This window comes from Mirounga angustirostris, unplaced genomic scaffold, assembly GCF_029215605.1.
Source record: "Mirounga angustirostris isolate CCGP_5_RB_7025 unplaced genomic scaffold, mMirAng1.0.hap1 SCAF_16, whole genome shotgun sequence".
Taxonomy (NCBI): domain Eukaryota; kingdom Metazoa; phylum Chordata; class Mammalia; order Carnivora; family Phocidae; genus Mirounga; species Mirounga angustirostris.
In genome coordinates, this window is record NW_026991724.1 from 42,545,471 (window position 1) to 42,566,965 (window position 21,495).

General features: G+C 43.9%; 1 protein-coding gene across 9 annotated transcripts in view; it reads left to right on the forward strand.

Annotated features, from left to right (window-relative positions):
- GARRE1 (granule associated Rac and RHOG effector 1) overlaps positions 1–21,495 on the forward strand; it is an 81,742-nt gene that overhangs the window by 26,843 nt on the left and 33,404 nt on the right. For all 9 annotated transcript variants that reach the window (XM_064581681.1, XM_064581680.1, XM_064581675.1 and 6 more), the window contains one exon: positions 2,188–3,472. In XM_064581681.1, coding sequence (XP_064437751.1) covers positions 2,978–3,472 — 495 coding nt within the window. In that variant the 5' untranslated portion in view covers positions 2,188–2,977. The remainder of the gene's footprint in view (positions 1–2,187; positions 3,473–21,495) is intronic.

Sequence of the window (21,495 nt, forward strand, 5' to 3'; positions counted from 1 at the left end):
TTCTTCTGGGTCTTATAGTTTGAGTTCTTCCTTTTAGGTCTGATTCATTTTGAGTTAATTTTTGCATATGATATAGGTGGGGGTCCACCTTCTTTCTTTTGCATGTGGGTATCTAGTTCTTCCAGCACCATTTATTGAAAAACTATTCTTTACCCACTGAGTGGCTTTGGCATCTTTGTCTAAAATCATTTGACCATAATTGTATGGTTTATCCTGGATTCTCATTTCTATTCCATTGATTTATTTCTCTTTCCTGATGCCAGTACTCTGCTGATTATTACAGCTTTGTAGTAGGTTTTCAAATCAGGAGGTGTGAATCCTCCCAACATATTTTTTTTTTCCAATATCTGTTTTGGCCATCATGGGTCCCTTGCATTCCCATATGAATTTTAGGATCAGCTTGCCCATTTCTATTAAAAAAAGGTGATTCAGATTTTGATTTTGAATTTGTAGGTGAATTTGGTGACGTATATTTTTAAGCATTATAAGTTTCATTCAAATAAATTTTGGAAACATGTAAAGTGAAAAAAAGTATAATGTTACGATGCCTTCTTTAAAATTAGGTAAGTAGATGCATCTTACTTGGCCTTCTAGGACCAACTAACAGAGCAGTGGGAGTGGACTCTCAGAGCCAAAGGCAGCGGTGTGCAACACAGAAGGAAGAAAGTGCTCCTCAGGACTGCTCAAGATGCTCATTCTAGCCAGCTCAAGGCAATGGTTTTCTTTCAGATACTTCACAGTTTCTGTATGAACAACATTCCTGTTGAGGGCATCTGTTGTACATCAGAATTTGTAAAGCTACACTGATTACAACAGAGCATTTGGGTAGGGATAGATAAGATTTCTTTATTGTCATAAATTTGAAAAAAGACCTTTTGGGAACAGATTTCTTACAAGTAGTCATTTGATATGTTGTTTCTTGAAAAGTTTTTGAAATTTTTTTGAGTCAAGATCCTCTTGAATTGGAGCTGCAGATGGCCAGTTTAGTCGCATTTACATGCTAGCTAGGTTAGGGTTCCTACACTTTCAGGGTACGTGTTTGTATCTCTCATCTCTTCCTCTTTTAACCCCCCTACCTTCCTGGGTTCCTTGTGCGATTGATGATAGAGGCATGGTAGTTGGCCATGATGAGGGACAAAGTGTGACTTGTATTTTTTTTTAATCAACCAAAAAGGAAGATGGAAAGAAAGAAAACCTAGTTATCAATAAGTAGTCCAAACTATATCGAGATATCACATGGTTTTAAGTTCAGTGTAGACTAAATATAACACTCAGTAAAATAGACTTGAACTCGTGGTATGTTTGAGAGAACTGAGAGTTCAGGCAAATGGGAACCCCAAGAGTAGCTCTGTGAGAAGAATCCCACCACTCCACTGTTGGAGGTATCAAACTATTACCGCACATGTCCAGACGTTGCTCTTTGAACCTCTCCAGAGCCAGGGGTTCTACAGGAGCTACCCCCGGGTGTAAGAACGGGCACACCTGCCAGGCTTCTCTTTGAACATCCAGAGGGAACCTGGGAGAGGGTGAGGAGAATCCTGTCTGCAGACCTCCTGTCCGCCACTCACCACTCCAGGCTCTGTCCGTGCGCTGCACTTTGGCCGAGCTGGGAATCCTGAGTGGACCCCATGCCATGCTGCTCAGGGCCTTGCTGTCTGTGGTGGTCCTTTGACCTGGTGAGCCCCACCCATCCCTTTTGCACTTGTCAAAACCTATCCTACGGTTGAGGCCTCCCTCAAAGTAACATTTCTTTTATCACAGCCTTCCCGATTTCTCCTTCTCTGTTCTAGTCCCCCTTAAAGTGTTGGGAGTGCTGTGGTTGCTGACAGCCCTCCCCACGATCTGGGTACTCTCCTGATCCTCTTGCCGATTTATGAGCTCTTTTAGGAGGAGTCAAGGGTATGCCGAACACAAACATGAGTTCAGGCCCCATTAGCCTCAGCTTTGGAGTGGTTGGTGCGGAATCAAACTTTTTTGGTTGCACTAGTTTTATACGACTTGAGGAATTTTCTAGTAGTCGTCATGTCATAGTTGAACTCTCACTGTCGCACCTGCTTTGGTAAGGTTATATATGATTTCTTACTTCAAGCCCGCCTTTGTGGATTGTAGCATTTCAGGAGTTAATGTTTTGGAATTACTCGTCATCCTGTAACTTTCCTAACTTTATCTTATTTTCCCCCCTCACAGGAAATGACTTAGAGGCCTTACAAATACATCTGTGCATTCTTGCTTCAGACTTTACAATTGAGGGCCAACCCAGTCTTGGAAGCACCTCTCATTACTGTTACAAGGAAACTGCTACCTCAGCAAACAGAAGGAAAGGAGGAGAAGACTTATAAGAACAAATGCCATTTTTAAGAAAAACACTTGTTTTCAGAAAACGTTAAAGGAAACTTGGAAATTTTTTGCATTGAGAATAAGATTTACAGGTGAATGGATTTGGCAGGCGGGCTCTGTCAAACTCTGCAGCAGTTTGATCTTCCTTCCTAAGGACTTAGTGTGAAGTAACTGTACTGCTTTTTGAATTGCTGTTGATCAGCTTGTGGGTTTTTGGGTTCTAATTTTTCTGGTATATTGAAGATACATTATATTACATTATATTACATTTTTTAAAGTTAAGTTATTTTTCTGCCATTGTAAATACAAGTATCGAAATATTCTTGCAATGATAGGTAAACATTTTTCTCCGCAAGCATATCTTTTTATTAAGAGAGCGGAATGCTAACAGTTCTTATACAGCATTTTGGACACACTTTTATTTTTTTGTCAGAGGTCTCGCCTACCCTGAAAATATTACTTACATAAACCCGTCGTTCTCCCATCGACGTTGGATCACACGGTCACCTGCCTCATGGAAATGCCTTTTTCAAAACTTAGATTTGCAGAACTCCACTATTTTTATACCTAGCTACAGTTTCGGGGGGAAGAAGAGGAATCCGAACCGTGCCCCACCCACTGGGACAGCTCCCCCTCCCGCATGTATTGCTGCAGTGCCCAGGACAGTAAAATGGACTACAAGCGGCGCTTCCTGCTTGGCGGGTCCAAGCAGAAGGTGCAGCAGCACCAGCAGTACCCGATGCCCGAGCTGGGCCGAGCGCTGAGTGCTCCCCTGGCGTCGGCGGCCCCCGCGGCCCCCCTGGGCAGTCTGACCGCTGCAGGCAGCTGCCACCATGCCATGCCCCACTCCACGCCTATCGCCGACATCCAGCAGGGCATCTCCAAGTACCTGGATGCCCTCAACGTCTTCTGCCGGGCCAGCACCTTCCTCACAGATCTCTTCAGCACTGTGTTCAGGAACTCTCACTACTCCAAGGCAGCCATGCAGCTTAAAGATGTGCAGGAGCACGTCATGGAAGCAGCCAGTCGGCTGACTTCAGCCATAAAGCCCGAGATCGCCAAGATGCTGATGGAACTTAGCGCTGGGGCCGCAAACTTTACAGACCAGAAGGAGTTCAGCCTCCAGGACATTGAGGTAGGGTATCTTCTGTGTCATACTTGGGTAGGAAAACGTGTCCCAGAGGTAAGTGAGAGTGTCGTTTTCGTGGTTTCCCAAATTACTATAGTCGTGATCTCCATCTTCTTTCTGTTGATACTCTGTCCTTGTAAAAAATTGGTGCATGTTGGGGCGCCTGGGTGGCTCAGTCAAGTTAAGCATCTGCCTTCGGCTCAGGTCATGATCCCAGGGTCCTGGTATCAAGTCCCACGTCTGGCTCCCTGCTCAGTGGAGAGCCTGCTTCTCCCTCTTTCTCTGCCTGCCACTCTGCCTACTTGTGCTCTCTCTCTATCTCTCTGTCAAGTAAATAAATAAAATCTTTAAAAATAAAAAATAAAAAAATAAAATTGGTGCACTCCAGGTTCTGAATTGCTTTCGTTTCAAATTAAGTAGGTTCAAAGACTGTGAAACAAACCCAGCAAATCAGCCGGTATTTTATGTTCTTTGCATTTTGAAGGTGAAACTTAATTTCCAAATAACATCCTGCTAAAAGTACCTAGTGGGGACTGAGATTTCTAAATATGATTATGAACTGTATTTGTGAGTTGTCATTCTATAGAACCATTGGTTTAATGTAGAAAGTTCACCCATGTTTACAGGATAAATTATTTTTCCAGTTCTACATTCATAGTTGTTCCCATTTTGTTGTGTTTGATTCTTACTCAGTACATTTCTTAGGGTCTTTGATAATCAAAGTGAAATATCCTCCCTCCTTCAGGGCTCTAGATTAGAATGTAAGATTAGAATACAATTTTCATTCAGAATAAAAGATGACCTTTTTCCTTCCTTCATTTAAGAAATCATTTATTCAACTGATCTGCTGCCAGATTAGTGTCACTAGTGTAACTGCTAAATTTTAAAAATTATTGTTATTTGCTCAGAGAATTCTTCTGAGTTTGATGTCATGAGTCCTTGTACATTTTAGCAGCACATCAGAGGTTAGGTTCTTGAATGCTAGAAGAGAGAATGTCCCTTTCCCATCCTGGGGGTGAATTTGATTTTAGGAAATCACATCTTCTGAGCCAACTCTGATGGCTGGGTAGCTAAACAAGCTAATTTATACTGCTGTGGGTTTAGGGGGAAAAAACGTAGGCTGTTAAGTAATATGACCAATTTCTATCGTGTTTAAAAGTGATTTTGAGGGGCACTGGGTGGCTCAGTCATTAAGTGTCTGCCTTCAGCTCAGGTCATGATCCCAGGGTTCTTGGATCGAGCCCCGCATCGGGCTCCCTGCTCCGCGGGAAGCTTGCTTCTCCCTCTCCTACCCCCCCTGCTTGTGTTCCCTCTCTCGCTGTGTCTCTCTGTCAAAAAAATAAATAAAATCTTAAAAAAAAAGTTATTTTGAAGGCATTTCCAAGAGAATTTAGAACTATATTTGAGAGGCATCTGGTTGGCTCAGTCAGCAGAGCATGCAGTTCTCCATCCCAAGGTCATGAGTTCAAGCCCCACTTTGGGCATGGAGCCTACAAAAAAAAAAGAAGAAGAAAAAGAAGAGAACTGTACTTGAAAAAACATAGTACTATTGGTGTAAATTGGGGATCATCAGACTTTTTCTGTATAGAGCAAATAGTAAATTCTAGGAATTGTGGACCACATGTGGTCTCTGTCACCTTTTTTTTTTTAATAACCCTTTAAAAATGTAAAAACCAGTCTTACTTTGTGGACCTGTCTGTTGAACTGGATTTGGCCCACGGGTTGTCGTTTGCTGAACCTGCTGGTATAAATGTATAATAGCCTCCATGGGTCATTCTGTTTTGAATCTATCCCAAGTATATTTTAAATTTCTGAGTATTTCTATGATCACATTTTATATTCAGGGAAATTACCGTTTTGAAGTGTTTTTAAAATGGGTTGTGATAGTTTAAAGTATTTTTTGAGTTAACACGTGTAAAGCATACATAAAGCTTTTTTTTTAAATGGACTTCTCAAAAGAAATTCAAAGGGTGAAACGTAAAAGTGCCGACTTACTCTCCCATCCCATTCCATTTCCCAGAAGTGGCTGCCATTAGCTGGCTGGCGTGTGCCTTCCCAGACTGCTGTCTGGATACATGCATGCGCATGCACAAATGGACAGCTTTAGCTTTTGTTTGTCCTACAGAAAGGACCGTGTTGTTTAGCCACCAGTGTGCCTCCTCGCTACTTTGCAGAGATGTGGCAAGAGAGCAGTTAGGGACTCTGCCCTCTCAGAAAGGGTTATACCGTATTAGACCCAGCCTGTTACAGCTCTTTCCTGTTGTGACATCAGCACTTTTAGCTTGATTTAAAATCAAGCTAGTGGGTGCCTCAGTCTTTAAGTGTCTGCCTTTAGCTCAGGTCATGATCCCAGGGTCCTTGGGATTGAGCCCCACATCGGGCTCCCTGCTCCGCGGGAAGCCTGCTTCTCCCTCTCCCACTCCCCCTGCTTGTGTTCCCTCTCTCGCTGTGTCTCTCTCTGTCAAATAAATAAAATCTTTAAAAAATTTTTAAAAATTAAAAAAAAAAATAAAATTTCAGGCAAGAGTGGTTTGAAAAATAAGGTCAAATGCTTTTATTTTAACCTGAACATCACTGAGCTCTTTTTCAGTCTATGCCTCCAGGTGCTGGTGGAGACAGAGCTGGACATGCGTGGCCCTTTGCCTTCCAGCCCTGCCTGGCAAGCGCTCTTGTCCCCCAAGTCAGGACCACTAGAGCAGGATGAACCGACCCTGAGGACTGGGGGTTTAGGAAGCCACTGGGCTGAAGTTGCACCTCTCTTGGCCCTTCTGCTTTCTTAAGACCAGCATGGACCACTTGAGCTGAGAAGGAGAAATATTTCTGATTGTTGTGGCTTGGAATTTTGACTTGGCTTTTGCCACTGAAATGCGATTAGGAGAGCTGGAATACTACCATGTTTTTGTACATAATAGGCTAAACTGGCTTTGGAGGCTAGACTGGAAACTCAGTGCTATTGGTGCGTTTTAGACTCTATGAGTATATTCTGAGTTTCAAACAGTTGACTTATAAGTAAATTCTAAAATGTGATGCCAAGTGTCGGCCTGCAGACTTAACATTTTACCTTTTCCACAGAGCAGTGTTTGTTGTTTCTGGAACTTATGTGCTGCCCTAGGCCAATAAGGGTCTTACTCTCAGAATATTCACCAGTTCAGATGGAAAGACTGGGCATTTGGGTTTTTTCCTGTTGGTCTTTTTAGGGTTTTATCAGAAGGGCCCTGAGAGGCTTTTTAACATTCATCCCTGAGGCCTAATGATGCTGAACTTGACTGACTAGGTACGGACCTCTTCTGAGGTGCTTAGTCCAGGACTGTGAGTGAGGAAAAACCTGAACTCAGTGTTCCAATCTTGACCCTTTTTCTTTTTTTTTTTTTTTAAAGATTTTATTTATTTATTAGAGAAAGAGAAAGAGAGCAGGAGCAGAGGGGAGGGGCAGAGGGAGAGGGAGAAGCAGACTCCCTGCTGAGCAGGGAGCCCCACACGGGGCTCAACCCTGAACCAAAGGCAAACACTTAACCAGCTAAGCCACCCAAGTGCCCCTTAAATGCTTGACCTTTTTTTTTTTTTTTTTAGATTTTATTTATTGGACAGAGAGAGACAAAGCGAGAGAAGAAACACAAGCAGGGGGAGGAGCGGGAGAAGCAGGCTCCCCGCTGAGCAGGAGCCTAACGCAGGGCTGTATCCCAGGACTATGGGATCATGACCTGAGCCGAAGGCAGACGCTTAATGACTGAGCCACCCAGGTGCCCCTTGACCATTTTACACCTAAGAGAAAGCACTGATCCCACTGGCCCACCCCTGAGGGGGGGGCCAGAGATGCTTCTCATGTTCCCTTACTTACAGCCAGGTTTGGGATATGCTCGTTGATCCCGGTGCCTATCTCTAGGAACTCCAGTTGCTCACTCTGTGCTCTGGGGCAGGCAGGGTGTACGTGGGTCCTGTCTTGTCTGTACTTTTCAGTGACTTTGCCCCTACCCTTGTGCTTCACCCTCACAATCTCACTGTTAAAATAAAAATCTCACTCTCAGAGAATGAGCTGTGACCATGGTGTTTCACTAGGTAATGGGCACCTATGACACTGTTAGGGGGCATGGAGTCAGAAGATCTGGGTTAAAAAATGACTCTGCTGGGCGCCTGGGTGGCTCAGTCGTTAAGCGTCTGCCTTCGGCTCAGGTCATGATCCCGGGGTCCTGGGATCGAGCCCCGCATGGGGCTCCCTGCTCGGCGGGAAGCCTGCTTCTCCCTCTCCCACTCCCCCTGCTTGTGTTCCCTCTCAAGCTGTCTCTCTCTCTCTGTCAAATAAATAAATAAATCTTTAAAAAAAAAAAAATGACTCTGCTTCTTACCATCTGTACGGCCTTGAACAAAGCTCCCAACGTCTCTAATCCTCACTTTGCCCATCTATAAGATGGAATTATCAGGGCTCCTGGCTGTCTCAGTTGGAAGAGCGTGAGACTCTTGATCTCGGGATTGTGGGTTCAAGTTTTCGTGATAATCTGATGTGGTTAGTGTGTCTGAAAGGCTGTACCCAGTTAGTTGCCATCATCATTCTTATTGCTTCCAACATGGCTTGAAAGGTGCTGAGAGGGGTGCCTGGGTGGCTCAGTCGTTAGGCGTCTGCCTTCAGCTCAAGTCCTGATCCCAGGGTCCTGGGATCGAGCCCCATGTCGGGCTCCCTGCTCCACTGGAAGTCTGCTTCTCCCTTTCCCACTCCCCCTGCTTGTGTTCCCGCTCTCACTGTGTCTCCGTCAAATAAATAAATAAAATCTTTAAAAAAAAAAAAAAAAAAGAAGGCGCTATGAGCCCTTCTCTGAAGTGCAGAGCACAATTATGTACAAACCCAACATCAGAGAGAAATGTTGGGCAAGTTATTTATTTATTTTTTAAGCGAGGGAGCCTGAGGTAGGGCTCAGTCTCACGACCCTGAGATCATGACCTCAGCTGAAATCAAGAGTCAGATGTCTAACCAACTGAGCCACCCAGGCACTCCAGCAAGTTATTCTTCTAACTGAAACCCTTTTAGGTGGAAAGAGTTGCCACTCCCAGAACATTAGCTCTGCTCATTTCTTCCCTGGTTCTTGAAGTAGGCACCTCCCTTATACGGCAGCCGCAGTACAACCTGCCTGATGTAGCAACTGCGAGGGCCTTTTCATCATAAAAGCCCAAGGGGACCTCTTCTACCAATAGTCATTGCTGTTTGCCTTGTGCCTAGAATGGGACATTGGGGTAGGGGGTAGGGTATCCAGCAAATACCCTTGCAGTAACCAAGAACCTTTGGATAAGCCAGGTGACAGTTTAGGTAGGATTTTTCCTCCTCTGGATTTATAGAAAACATATAGGGGCACCTGGGTGGTGCAGTCAGTGAAGTGTCTGAATCTTGGTTTCTGCTCGGGTCATGATCTCAGGGTCCTGGGATCAAGCCCTGCGTCAGGCTCCACTCTTAGCATGGAGTCAACTGGAGATTATCCCTCTCCCTCTGCCCTTCCCACTCATGAGCACACTCTCTCTCTCTCTCTCTCTCTCAAATAAATAAATAATGTTTTTTAAAAAAGAAAATACATAGTTTACATTGTATATGGAGTGAGATTTTTGTCGAAATAAGAAATGTGATCATAATTAAGTGCTTCATGGGAATTCCTCTGTATGTCTCAAACTATCAGTCCAGCCGAATGTGAATTCAGGAAAACTATGGTTTCCCATGCTGCATTTGTTCTTTATACAAAGCTTTGAATATTCCACCCACACATTTTTTAGAAATAGACTGCACGGGACCTGCTATCTGTCCTTTCTCTGAGTCTAGGAGCATCTCCACTGGTGGTCGTTAGGATTGTGTTAATTCCAGTGTTCCTGTAAAATGCCAGGCTAGCTAAATTGAGTGGCTGATTTCTCTTAGATTTTTATCTACCTCAGTATCATTTGTCAGAGAAATGGGTTATCCTTTGCAAATTAAACCATGTAGTTCATATTAAAGCAGTATAGACAGCCCTATAATGTGGTTTTCTATTCATTAGAAAGTCACAAATGTCCACCTCTTTTTACAAGCATCTGTCACTTGTCTTAAATAGAATTCTTTTTCAATGGATATGTAAGTAAAAGAATCAAATTGACTTGTGATTCATGCCTTCATTCCACAGATATTTATTGCACACTTTATTTGTACTAGGTACCGTTCTACGCACAAAGGATATGGTAGTGAACAAGATAGAAATCCCTCCCTTCAGGTAGTTAAAAGGGGACTGCAATCTTAGATAAGAGGGTTAGAAAAGGCATCACTAAGGTGACATTTGAGTTGTTAAAAAACAACATTCAACTGAGTAAATTTTAAAGATTTTATTGGCTCTATTCAACTATTCATGAGTCGGGCAGCATCCCATCTAGCAGATGGAGAGGAGCTCCAAAGAGCTGTTCAGAATAAAAGGCCTTTATAGGCAGAAGGGAGCAGGAAAAGAAAGTTTGGAGCAGAGTGGATTGGTTCAGTCAAGTCCACCTTCCTATAGGAGACAGAAGGGGTCTCTCCAGTGAATTACCTCACCAGGTCATTCCAGAGTGACAGGTTACAGGTTTCATTCCTGGGAGAGGCTGAAATTGCAGTTTGGTTAAGTGTTCAGTCTTTGTTTGCTGATGTAGGGCTTAGCACAAGTGACTCCATCTGGGGCTCCTTGTTTCTTTTTTTGAATAAAGACCTGAAGCAGGTGAAGGAATAAACCCTGTTGATGACCAGGAACAGAGGATTCCGGACAGAGGAAACAGCTACTGCGGAGTTTCTGAGGCAGAATGAACCTGATGGAGAGCAGAGGGGACCTATTGTGGCCGAAACAGCAAAAGGGTGGGGTCAGCCTTTCAAGGGAAGGTGGAGGGCGGGCAGCTGGACAGGATCCTTGTGTGAGTGAGCAGTGCTGTCACTTCTCCTCTGGCCTCCACCCTTTGACTGTTCCAGGGCTCTGGTCTCCCTCTGGGGCCTTAGGGTTGGGAGGGTGTGGCCCTCTGGGCAGGTGCTGTGCATTCCAGAAGCCCAGGGCAGCTCTAGGGATCCCATGAGTTGTAGTTCTTACGATTTTAGCTGCCTTCCAAGTATCATCACCTTGTAAATGGGCAGGCAGACCTTAAATCAAATCTTTATGTAATTGAACCTTGGCTCTTAGTTTGATGCACTGACAAATGTCTTTTGTGTAACTGTGTGATTACCCATGAATCTGTTTGAAATAATTCATTTGTGAGTACTCACTGACTCTTAAGAACCTTAATTCATAAGACCCAAATAATAATTTATTTTGGGTAGATATATGCCAGAAATACTGTAGAGCAACAGTAATGGAAAGTATTAGGGACTGGTTTCAAAATACAATTTTCATTAACCTGAATGGAATTAAATTTGCATGTTTCTTTCTTTTTTTTTTTTTTTTTTTGCCTAAAGGTAAAATTCAGTGTTACTTCTCTCTTTCCTTTCTTGTTTTGACTAGTAGATCTTCCATAATAGATTGTGGAGTAAATATTTCCTAACTGTATGTGCCAAATGAAAATCCAAATTGCTGCTATTAATCAGAAACTGAAAATAGCTTATATAGTTCTGGTTTTCAGGCTGTTGTTAATTTCTAACCACTCTTTTTGGCTTATTCTTTTATTGAGGTGCCTCTTCTATTATTTAAATTGTCTTCAGATTTTAGGTTTTAGAAGAACCTATAATTAATTTAAGCAGTTGGAATTTGAGTGATTTTGTAAACTTCATGTGGAACAAGATGTACTGTCTGCCGAGCCCATTCTGTGTGGGTGGAAGCCACTGGGGCCAGAGGGCATATGCCCTTCTGGAGGCACTGGATCTTTTGATTTTGATTGGCCAAGACACACTATGCCACCACCTCATTATTCTGAAAATTGCTAATTAAAAGAAAAATAAGGAATTAAGCAAATTTCCTTCTTCTCTAGTACAGCTGTTTTTCAGGGTAACCAAATAGCCCTAATGGATGGGGGAAGTTTCTTCTTTTTAGAAGAATCTCAGTATTCTTCCGTGTAAAAGGGATGATACAATTAGGAAAATCACCATTTTGCACACCATAGTGAATTAACTGACTCAGGCAAGTGGTCAACAATGGAGGATAAAACCAGTTGATAAAAGGTCATTGGGGAACTTCATAAGGGAAAGATCAGGCCTTTCCCACCCAAATCTATTGGTCCACCTCAACATCACTGAAAATGAGACAGCCAGTTAGTTGATCATGAATCCTAAGAACCACACAGTACCCCCATAGTATGTTCTTGTACTTCTCACATTTCTTCCCTCTCCCCAGGGTGGGAGGGGACCTGAAATAATCTCATCAGTCCTCTAGAACGAATTCCCAGTCTACATAAAATATGGGGTGTAGTGGAGCAAATTATGTAACACCACAAGGAAGCCATTAGACAAATCAGAATGTAGCATATTCTATAGGCAGTTGACCTGATTTGTTTAACAAAGTCAAGTAGCATAAGAGGAAAAAAAAAAAAAGAGGTACAAGGCATCTAAAAACAGAGTTAAGAGATATGACAACCAGGGGCGCCCGGCTGGCTCAGTCGGAAGAGCATGCAATTCGATTTCAAGGTCGGGAGTTCGAGCCCCATGTTGGGTGTAGAGATTACTTTAAAAAATAAATATTAAAAAAAAAAATATATATATATAAGGAGATACGACAACCAAATAAGATGAGCTTTTTGGGATTGAAATTCAAACAAAGTACATTTTAAAAGATAATTTGGGAAGTTTGAACATGTACTAGGTCTTGGTTAATTGGGATTTGCTTCAAAACATTCCAGCAAAAAGTGGTGGTGGGGAGAAGGGTGAAAAAAAACATGGTAAAATGTTGGTGGTTATTGAAGCTTTTTGATGGGTATATGAGGATTTGTTATACTCTCCTTTTGTGTTTGTTTGGGTATTTTCCAAGTTTAAAAAAAGGGAATGAGAAACTTAGGAGTAGCGTATCAGGAATATCCCGTAAATGGTTCTGTTCCGTGGAGGATTTGTGCATACCAAGTGGTCTGTAACAGAAATGGGAGTATTTAGGAAGACTCTTCTGTTTTGTGTCTACTCACAAAATAGTCCACTTCTGGCACATCTGATCACTAAATGTGTGGTGGGGAGTTTCCATGCCAAGCAGTTGTGAGTCAGTTTTGACACTATTTCCCTGAAGCTAGCATCAGACTCCCCAGTTTAAGGGCTCAGTCCCACAGGAGTGTCCTCCTACCCTTTAGACACCAGTCGCAAGGCCAGGGTGCTATTACCTATGCTTCTTACCAACTGGCTGTAAAGAAGCAGAGGTTCTCACGACCCCCACCATGGGTTCCATTAATTTGCTAGAGCAACTCAAAACTCAGAAAAACATTTTACTTAATTATAGAAGGATCTAACTCAGGAACAGCTAGGTGAAAGAGATGCATAGGGCCAGGTATATGGGAAGGGGTGGCACTTCCATGCCCTCTTTAGATACACCACCGTCCTAGCACCTCCAAATGTTCACCCACCCAGAAGCTCTCTGAACCCTCCTTTGGGCTTTCTCAAGGCTTCAATCTGTGGCTATGATTGATTCAATCATTGGCCATTGGTGATTGATTCAACCTCTAACCTCTCCCGTCCCCAAAGGGGTGGGGCTGAAAGCTCCAAACCTCTAATCAGTGGTTGGTTCCCCTAACAACCAGCCCCCATTCTTAGGGGCTTTTCAAAAGTCACCTCCTTAACATAAACTCAGGTATAGTTCAGAGAGGCTTGTTATGAATAACAAAGCACACTTTATCTCCCTTATCACCGAGAAAATTCCAACGGTTTTAGGAGCTCTGTGCCGGGAACCTTGGAAGAAGACCAAAAGAGACATTTCTTGCTGTAAATCACAGTATCACAGGGTGTATTATTGAGTAAGTTGTAGTGATGAAAAGAAAAGCAGGTACTTTCCAGAAAAATTAAGAAAATAAAAGTGAATCAAGGAAGAAAAGGAGAACAGAGAACCCACCCCATCCCCTGGGCAGGACCCCAGTAGCAGGTAGGGGTCAGGTGTGCTCCTAATTTTGGTGACCAAAATGGCAAGGTTGCTTTCCCTTAGGAGGAGGAGATTTAAAATTTCATTGTTGCTAAAAAGGTTTGAGTGAACATAAGGGAAATACTAGGTTTGGTGGGTGAATTAGAAGGAGACAGAAACAAAAGAGTTCGTGGAGTATAATTTTACATAGAACTAGCTTTCCTGAATTATTCTTTATTCTAAATGTTTATGGTTGCTGGTCGGCTTGTGAGATCTCACAGGATTGGATAGCAGTCTCTTTTGGCAGCCTCCCTCATCTTTACAAATCAGGATTCTGAATCTGCGTGAAATGACATTTGCCGGCAATGCTGGGACTCGCATAGACAGGGCTTGTGTCCCCTGCCCCTCCGCTGCCTCAGGCCACTGCGGTCTCTGAGCAGAGGGGCTGGCTTGCCCTGTCCATTCCTCCATGAGACTGCATTTCCTGGCCCTCTCGCTAATGCTGACCTACCCAGAGCCAGGAAAGTAGAAATAGCCTGGTGTGAAGGAACCCCCGGGAGTCCCTGCTCACTCCAGGACCCCTCCTGAGGCCTCACCAGCCCCTGGAGAAGGCCTCAGTGCCCTGGTCTGCTTTCCTCTTCCCCTAGCTGCTGCCGCCCATCCTCCGGAAGAAAATACACAGGAGCTGGCTGCGAGCGGGCAGAAATGAGTGAGGGCAGTCAGAAGGGCTCTAGGCTGGGGGCGCCGGCGTGGCTCAGTCGCTGGGCGTCTGCCTTCGGCTCAGGTCATGATCCCAGGACACCTGCATCGGGCTCCCTGCTCAGCAGGAAGCCTGCTTCTCCCTCTCCCACTCCCTCTGCTTGTGTTCCTGCTCTCACTGTGACTCTCTCTGTCAAATAAATAAATAAAATCTTTAAAAAAAAAAAAGTGCTCTATGCCTTGTGGGCGAGACATAAATGTGTAGACTGAGACATGAGATGTGATGCTGTGGGATGCAGGTGGAGAATAGCCTCAAGGCTGACTGCCGGTTGGTTCAGTGTTCTCACGCTCCACTCACCCTGACAGGACCCAGGCCCCTACCCCAGACCTTCCTACCCAGGCCTGAAGAGGTTAGGGCAGGGTAGAGAACCAGGTAGGCCCTGCTAAGAATTTAGGTTTTATAGAGAATGAAATGGGATTTTTATGGGGCACCTGGGTAGCTCAGTTGGTTAAGTGTCTGCCTTCGGCTCAGGTCATAATCTCAGGGTCCTGGGACCGAGCCCCACATCGGGCTCCTTGCTCAGCGGGGAGCCTCATTCTCCCTCTGCCTGCCGCTCCCCCTGCTTGTGTGCTCTCTCTGACAAATAAAATCTTTAAAACAAAATTCTTCAGGGGCTCCTGGGTGGCTCAGTTGGTTAAGCGACTGCCTTCGGCTCAGGTCATGATCCTGGAGTCCTGGAATCGAGTCCCGCATCGGGCTTCCTGCTCGGCAGGGAGTCTGCTTCTCCCTCTGACCCTCCTCCCCCTCATGCTCTCTGTCTCTCATTCTCTCTGTCTCAAATAAATAAATAAATAAAATCTTAAAAAAAAAAAATCTTCAGTAATTTATATTTCAGTAGCTATAATGAATGAAATAATATTTTAAAGTTTTTTTTTCTATGCTATGGAAACAGTCTTGATTTTGTCTCCTTCCATGTGACTGAATACAGTCATTCTGATGTTTCAATTAGTTTACTTGGGGTTTTTTGGCATATGTAGTCATGCCATCTGCATATATCTCTTCCCTTCCAATAGTTATATATCTTGTTGTGCTGACCATAATTTTTTTTAAAGATTTTATTTATTCATCTGTGAATGCTTGACTGACTGAGTCACCCAGGTATCCCCATAATTTTTTTTTAAGATTTATTTATTTGAGAGAGAGAGCACATGAACTAGGGGAGGGGCAGAGGGAAAGGGAGAAGGAGAGAAGCAAACTCCCTGCTGAGTGCAGAGCGTGGATCCCAACACTGGGTGGGGCTCCATCTCAGGACCCTGAGATCATGACCTGAGCCGCAGGCAGATGCTTAACTGACTGAGCCAGCCAGGCACCCCAGTAAGTTTTAATATATAAAATAATCAGCTTTAAGAGTGAGCATCCTTGTTTTGGTCCTTATTTTAATGGAAATACATTGGATATATTACTGTTAGTTATTGATTTTAACAAATTAATTTTTCTTATACGTGGTGCATGCTTATGGTAAAAAATTCAAATATTTCTGAATGACCTAAGTCTCCTTCTTCAAAAATACTGACTCTCCCTTCCAACTCCATGCCAGTGCCAGATATAACTACTATTGTCTTATGTATCTATGTAGGTAGTAGCAAATAGATATGTACACAGAAACATATAGAGAAAATACATCTTTTTATTCCCTTATGCATATCTCTAAACAGCATACCCATTAATTACATACTGGCTCTTAGTTTGAAAGAATAAGCATACAGTTCCAAGCCATAACAAATGTTATACCTGATTGTTCATTCATGGATGAGTGTGTTGTTTACAGGAAAGCCTTGCATGGTTTACAGACTTCCTTTCTGCATAATAGTTGTGATCTCTCCTATGCCTATTGGTAGTGTCACCCTCAAAGTCATCTCAAGGTTTGCAGCTGGTGTCTGCGGCGAGCTGGTTGCTGAAGAGCTGTCCAGGGAAAGAAAGCAGGAAGAGTTTTGGGGGGAAGAATCCGATGTCATTTGCACAAAGATACTGGCATTTTTGATGCCCTGCCCTCAGCCCTGTAGTCATCATGCTGCTCCTGGCTTGGCTTGGCACTTTTTTTTTTTTTTTAAGATTTATTTATTTGAGAGAGAGCATGTGTGTGAGCAGGGGTAGAGGCAGAGGCAGAGGGAGAGGGAAAGAGAATCCTCAAGCAGACCCCGCACTGAGTGCAGAGCCCGATGTGGGGCTAGATCCCAGGACCCCAAGATCATGACCTGAGCTGAAATCAAAAGTCGGACACTCAACAGACTGAGCCACTCAGGCACCCCTTGGCTTGGCACTTTTACGTGGAGGGTAGCAACTGCTTTCTTCCCTTCTTTCAACAAATACATAGGAGGGATTGTCTACTATGCACCAGGCACTGAGAACGCAACAGAGACAAAACAAAGACCCTACCTTCATCCAGCTTAGCTCCTAGGTGGGAAAATAGAAAAATAAATAGCACATGCAAAGGTAATGTCAGGTAGTAGGGGGTGCTGTGAAGAGAGATGAAGAAGGATAAGGGGGGAGAGAGAGGTAGAGGAAAGGCTGAGGATGGGACATTTGAGCAAAGACCATCAGACCATATGAATTCCAAGGGCCAGTATGCTCCAGATGGAGTAGTGGTTCATTCACCAGTGGGTCAGGATAGGCTGTCCTTTAGAGGACACTTGGCAGTGTCTAGCAGTGTTTTTGATTGTCACAAAAATGACATCTCCCATTTTTTTCCATGCTAGGGGTAGGGTAAGAGAAGTCTTACTCATTGAGAAGAACTTGACTGTTACCCCAGACCCAGAATGGTTTGAAGGAGCAGGTTTGAACTTGCATGCTAGGGAGTCAGAGTTTCACTGACTCACTGTATATTTTAGGAACAAATTTTTGCCATCTTTTAAGACTTCAGTTTCCCTCTCTGCTTCTGACCAATATCCCATCCTTCCTATCCCACACATACACACCCATGGTGGGATGGTGTTTCTGAAGGAACCATGGAACATTAGGCAACCAGACTCAGGCCCCAGATCCTGAAAGACATAAGTTTGCAGGGGCACAAAGCTCTTCGATTTATCTGATTTTCAATTCAAATTTATTTGGAGAAGGCGGAATCTTGGTATTACTCTCCTCATAACCCATCAGGTTGTGTTTCAGTCCTGCAGCGGAGCAGAAGTGTGGATACTCAAAAGCTCCCCTCTGCTGCCGCATTCGTGCTCTTCTGCAGCTCTTGGTCTCTCAGAAGTCACTGTAGGGGGAAGGGGTTTCCCTCTGCTTTTTGTTAAAAAAAAAAAAAAGTAAAGATTTGAAAATGTATTCAAAACAATGGGATCTGAGAGGTCGTGGTTACTGCACCTCCAACCAGTGCTGCTGGCGTCTCCCAAGTAAAGACCAGGAGTGCCGCTGACAACACACAGCCCTGCATAGGACAGCCCCCCACAACAGTGATGTCTCTGGCCCCAAATGTCAATAGCATTGATGTTGAGAAACCCTGAGGTAGTGGGAACTGGCTTATGCAAAAGACTTGAGACAGGGGCTGTGCTCAGAATTTCTGAGGAACAGCAAAAAAGCGGGGTGGCCAGGGCTGAGAGAAGGACAGGAGATAAGTTCAGAGAACAGTCAGGGGCCAGATCATGGAGGGTATTGTAGGACAGAACGAGGACTATGGATTTCCTTCTGATGGCAGTGAAAAGCCATTGGAAGATTTTGAGCAGGCGAGTGCAGTTTGGTTTCTGTTTTATAATAATCTGTTTCCTGTGTGGAAAGTAGACTCTAGGGGAGAGAGAAGATGCTGCTAGTTGCCTCCCCAAATCCAGCCTCCCCTTCTTCCTTAGCAACAAAACTCTGGGTTTGTTTGTGTTTTGTTTGGTTTTCAGGCATATTGTGCGCAGAAAAGGGAGTATGCTCCCAGCCTTCCTTCCATCTAGGGGTCGCTTGAATAAGTTCTGGTCTGTGAAGATGTAACTAGAGGTTTGGGATGAGTCTGCTGCCCCAGTTTGCTGCTCTCTAGAATGCAGGCGAATGGCTGAAGGTCATTTAGCCATTTAGACCTGAGGCAATGGAAGAATGTCAGCCTTGCATGAGGATGCAGAGCAGAAAGATGGGAACTGGGTTCCTTGGAATGCCCGGGAGTCCCCATCCCAGCTCTGGACTGCCGAAACCTAGGTTTATTTTTTCCCTTAGAAAGAAGTAAACATCACTCTTGCTTAAGCCACTGCATAGGTTGTTGTGTGTAGACAGACCTAATCCTAATTGAATGGAACAGGAAGATCAGTTAAGAGGCTATTATAGTAATTAATCCGAGCAAGAGATGATCATAACTTGGAACAGAATGCTAGCAGAGGAGGTGACTGGAAGCAGTTGGACTTGTTTTTAGGTGTATGGCTCGGAGGCATTAGGTACATTCACCCTGTTATGCAACCCTCAGGGCCATCCATCTCCAGAACGTCTTCATCTTCCCAAACTGAAACCCTGTTCCCTTTAAGATTTTTTTTTTTTTTGAGACAGAACGAGAGAGAGAGAGAGAGAGCACATGAGAGGGGGGAGGGTCAGAGGGAGAAGCAGGTTCCTCGCCGAGCAGGGAGCCCAATGTGGGACTCGATCTGGGGACTCCAGGATCATGACCTGAGCCGAAGGCAGCCGCTTAACCAACTGAGCCACCCACGCGCCCAACCCTGTTCCCTTTAAACAATACCTTCCATTCCACCCTCCTCCACCCAGGAAACCACCTTTCTACCTTCTGTCTCTCTGAATTTGCCTATTCTAGGTACTTCCTATATGTGGGATGGTACAATATTTGTCTTTTTGTGACCGGCTGCTTTCACTTACCATTATGTCTTTAAGGCTCATCCATATCGTAGCATGTGTCAGAGTTGCTCTCCTTTTTAAGGCCGATTGATATTCTAGCAGTTTTATTTGAATATAGCACTGTGGGACATGTGTGTGCGTGCATGAGAGAAAGAGGGGTCGACGATGACTCCGGGGTTTACCGCGTGAGCACCTGGACCACTGGTCGTGCTCTTTACTGAGATGGGGAGCCGTGGGGCAAGAGTGTGTTGGAATAAAGGTCTGCAGTGCCTCTTAGACATCCCAGGGGCAATGTCAAGTGGATAGTCAGATATACAGATTTGGAGTTCAAGGCTGAGGTCCAGTCAGGAGATAGGAACTTGGGAACAGTTGAGTCAATAGACTGTATTTAAAACTGTAAAACTGGACCAGGTCATCAAGGAAGTGAATGTAACTAGCGAGCCAGAGGGAGAATCCAAGGACAAGTGAGCCCTGGGGCACTCCAGTATTTAGAGGTGAGGAGATGACTCGGAAGCAGCCTAGGAGTCTGCTGAGGAAGCAGCCAGAGAGTGAGGTAGAGATGGAGCAAGTGCAGTGTCCTGGAAGCCAAGAGAAGCCAGTGTTTCAGGACGGGGGGAGCGGCCCACTGTCTCCCATGCTGCTGGGAAGAGGTGGAAGACCCGCTTCCCCACCTCAGCCCAACACTTGCCACAACGCTCAAGGGTAGGAGGAATACCACGTGAATAACAGAGGCTGTCGGTCACATGGGCATGGTGAACCCTAGCTCAGTGAAGTAACAGGTGAGGCATGTACTGCCCTGTACTGACATGTCACTGGGATGCAGAGGGCTTCCGCTCAGTGTTGTAGGGTGAAGATAATGTTGACGGAGTGGATTTCCACTTGTGAATTCCCCATTTGTCTTTTTAATCATTTTATCTGTTGAGAAATTTTTTTTTTTAAGATTTATTTATTTTAGAGAGAGAGACAGCATGAGCAAGAGGGGCAAAGGGAGAAGGAGACAGAATCTCAAGCAGACTCCACACTGAGCGCAGAGCCCGACCCAGAACCCCGAGATCATGACCTGAGCTGAAACCAAGCGTCGGATGCTTAACCGACTGAGCCACCGAGGCGCCCCCAGTTGAGATAGTTTAGTATTTTCTTAAGTCCCAGTGCCTTAAACACTCGGATGTCCCAATGGTAATATTTTCTTCTTGATTGAAGTGATGACTTTTTTTTTTTTTTTTAAGATTTTATTTACTTGTCAGAGAGAGAGAGCGCACAGAAGCAGGGGGAGTGGCAGGCAGAGGGAGAAGCAGGCCCCCACTGAGCAGGGAGCCTGATGCGGGCAGGACTCAATCCCAGGACCCTGGGATCATGACCTGTGCCAAAGGCAGACGCTTAACCTACTGAGCCACCCAGGCGTCCCTGAAGTGACAACTTTTAATGAAAAATACACTCATATCAACAAAAAGAATTTCCTGAACTCTAATAGGCTCCCAGGCCATAAACTTGTCTGGGTGACTTAAATATATTTTATCTCTGCCCTGTAGAAACCCACAGTTATTACTTTGCTTGTTTATGGAGGAAACTTGCATTTTCAATGAAAAATTACTAGAAGAGCAGAGTCCTTTGTTTACCATAATTAATGTGGACTTAGTTACCTTGAGTAGCCTTTCACGTTTTCATGTCCTGAATGATATTTTATAATTATCCTTATTAGTTATGTTAAGATTTATAGCAATGTAGCTAAAATATAAAACTTCCTATGTGTGTTGACATGGTAATAAATTGTTGATACATTTTCTTTTGGAAAGCAGGCTATAAAACAGAACATATAAACATAATCTAGTTTTTACAAAAACAAACATCTACAGGTACAATAATAGGCTGTATAGGAAACATTTATTCAGTGGTTATATCTGTTTAGTGCTATTTGGTAGATTTTTATTTAGCTGATCTTTTTTCCTCTAATTTGTTTGCAGTGATTGTGTATTACTGATGTGAAAGGTTTTGTGCACCAGAGTGCTCAGCCCATGAAGTAGGAGTTCTGAAACTGTCTCTGTTGATATTTTCACCAGCAGGCGAGAGCAGCATGTCCAGAGGCAGAATATATATAATCTTGTGTGAATAATTAGCATTTGGTGTTAGTTCAGCCACCCTTGGGCACGTGTTAGCTTTTCTTTCCTTTCCTTGTTCTCTCTCCTATACATAGCATGGCAGCTTGCTCTAGGTTAATACCGACTGCAAAGAGATCTTTGTTGTTTTGTTAGTTGCCTTTTTAAAATTTTTTAAATATTTAAACACTCGCTGTAATCGGTTTTTAGGTCAGACTATACATAGTTTCAGTAAGTTTGTTTTTTACATTTTTATACCGTAATCTAATCTTTGCAGAGCACTTTCCATAGCCTGGGCATGGTCCACTGCATTCTCTATTTCTCTGGAGACACATTTAGGTCTCTATATCACATTCTGGTCTATTGGTTAGGTCATTATGTAATAACTCTGGAATTATCATATGAACAAAAGAGCAAGGTTGAGGATACTTGGAACCAACTGTT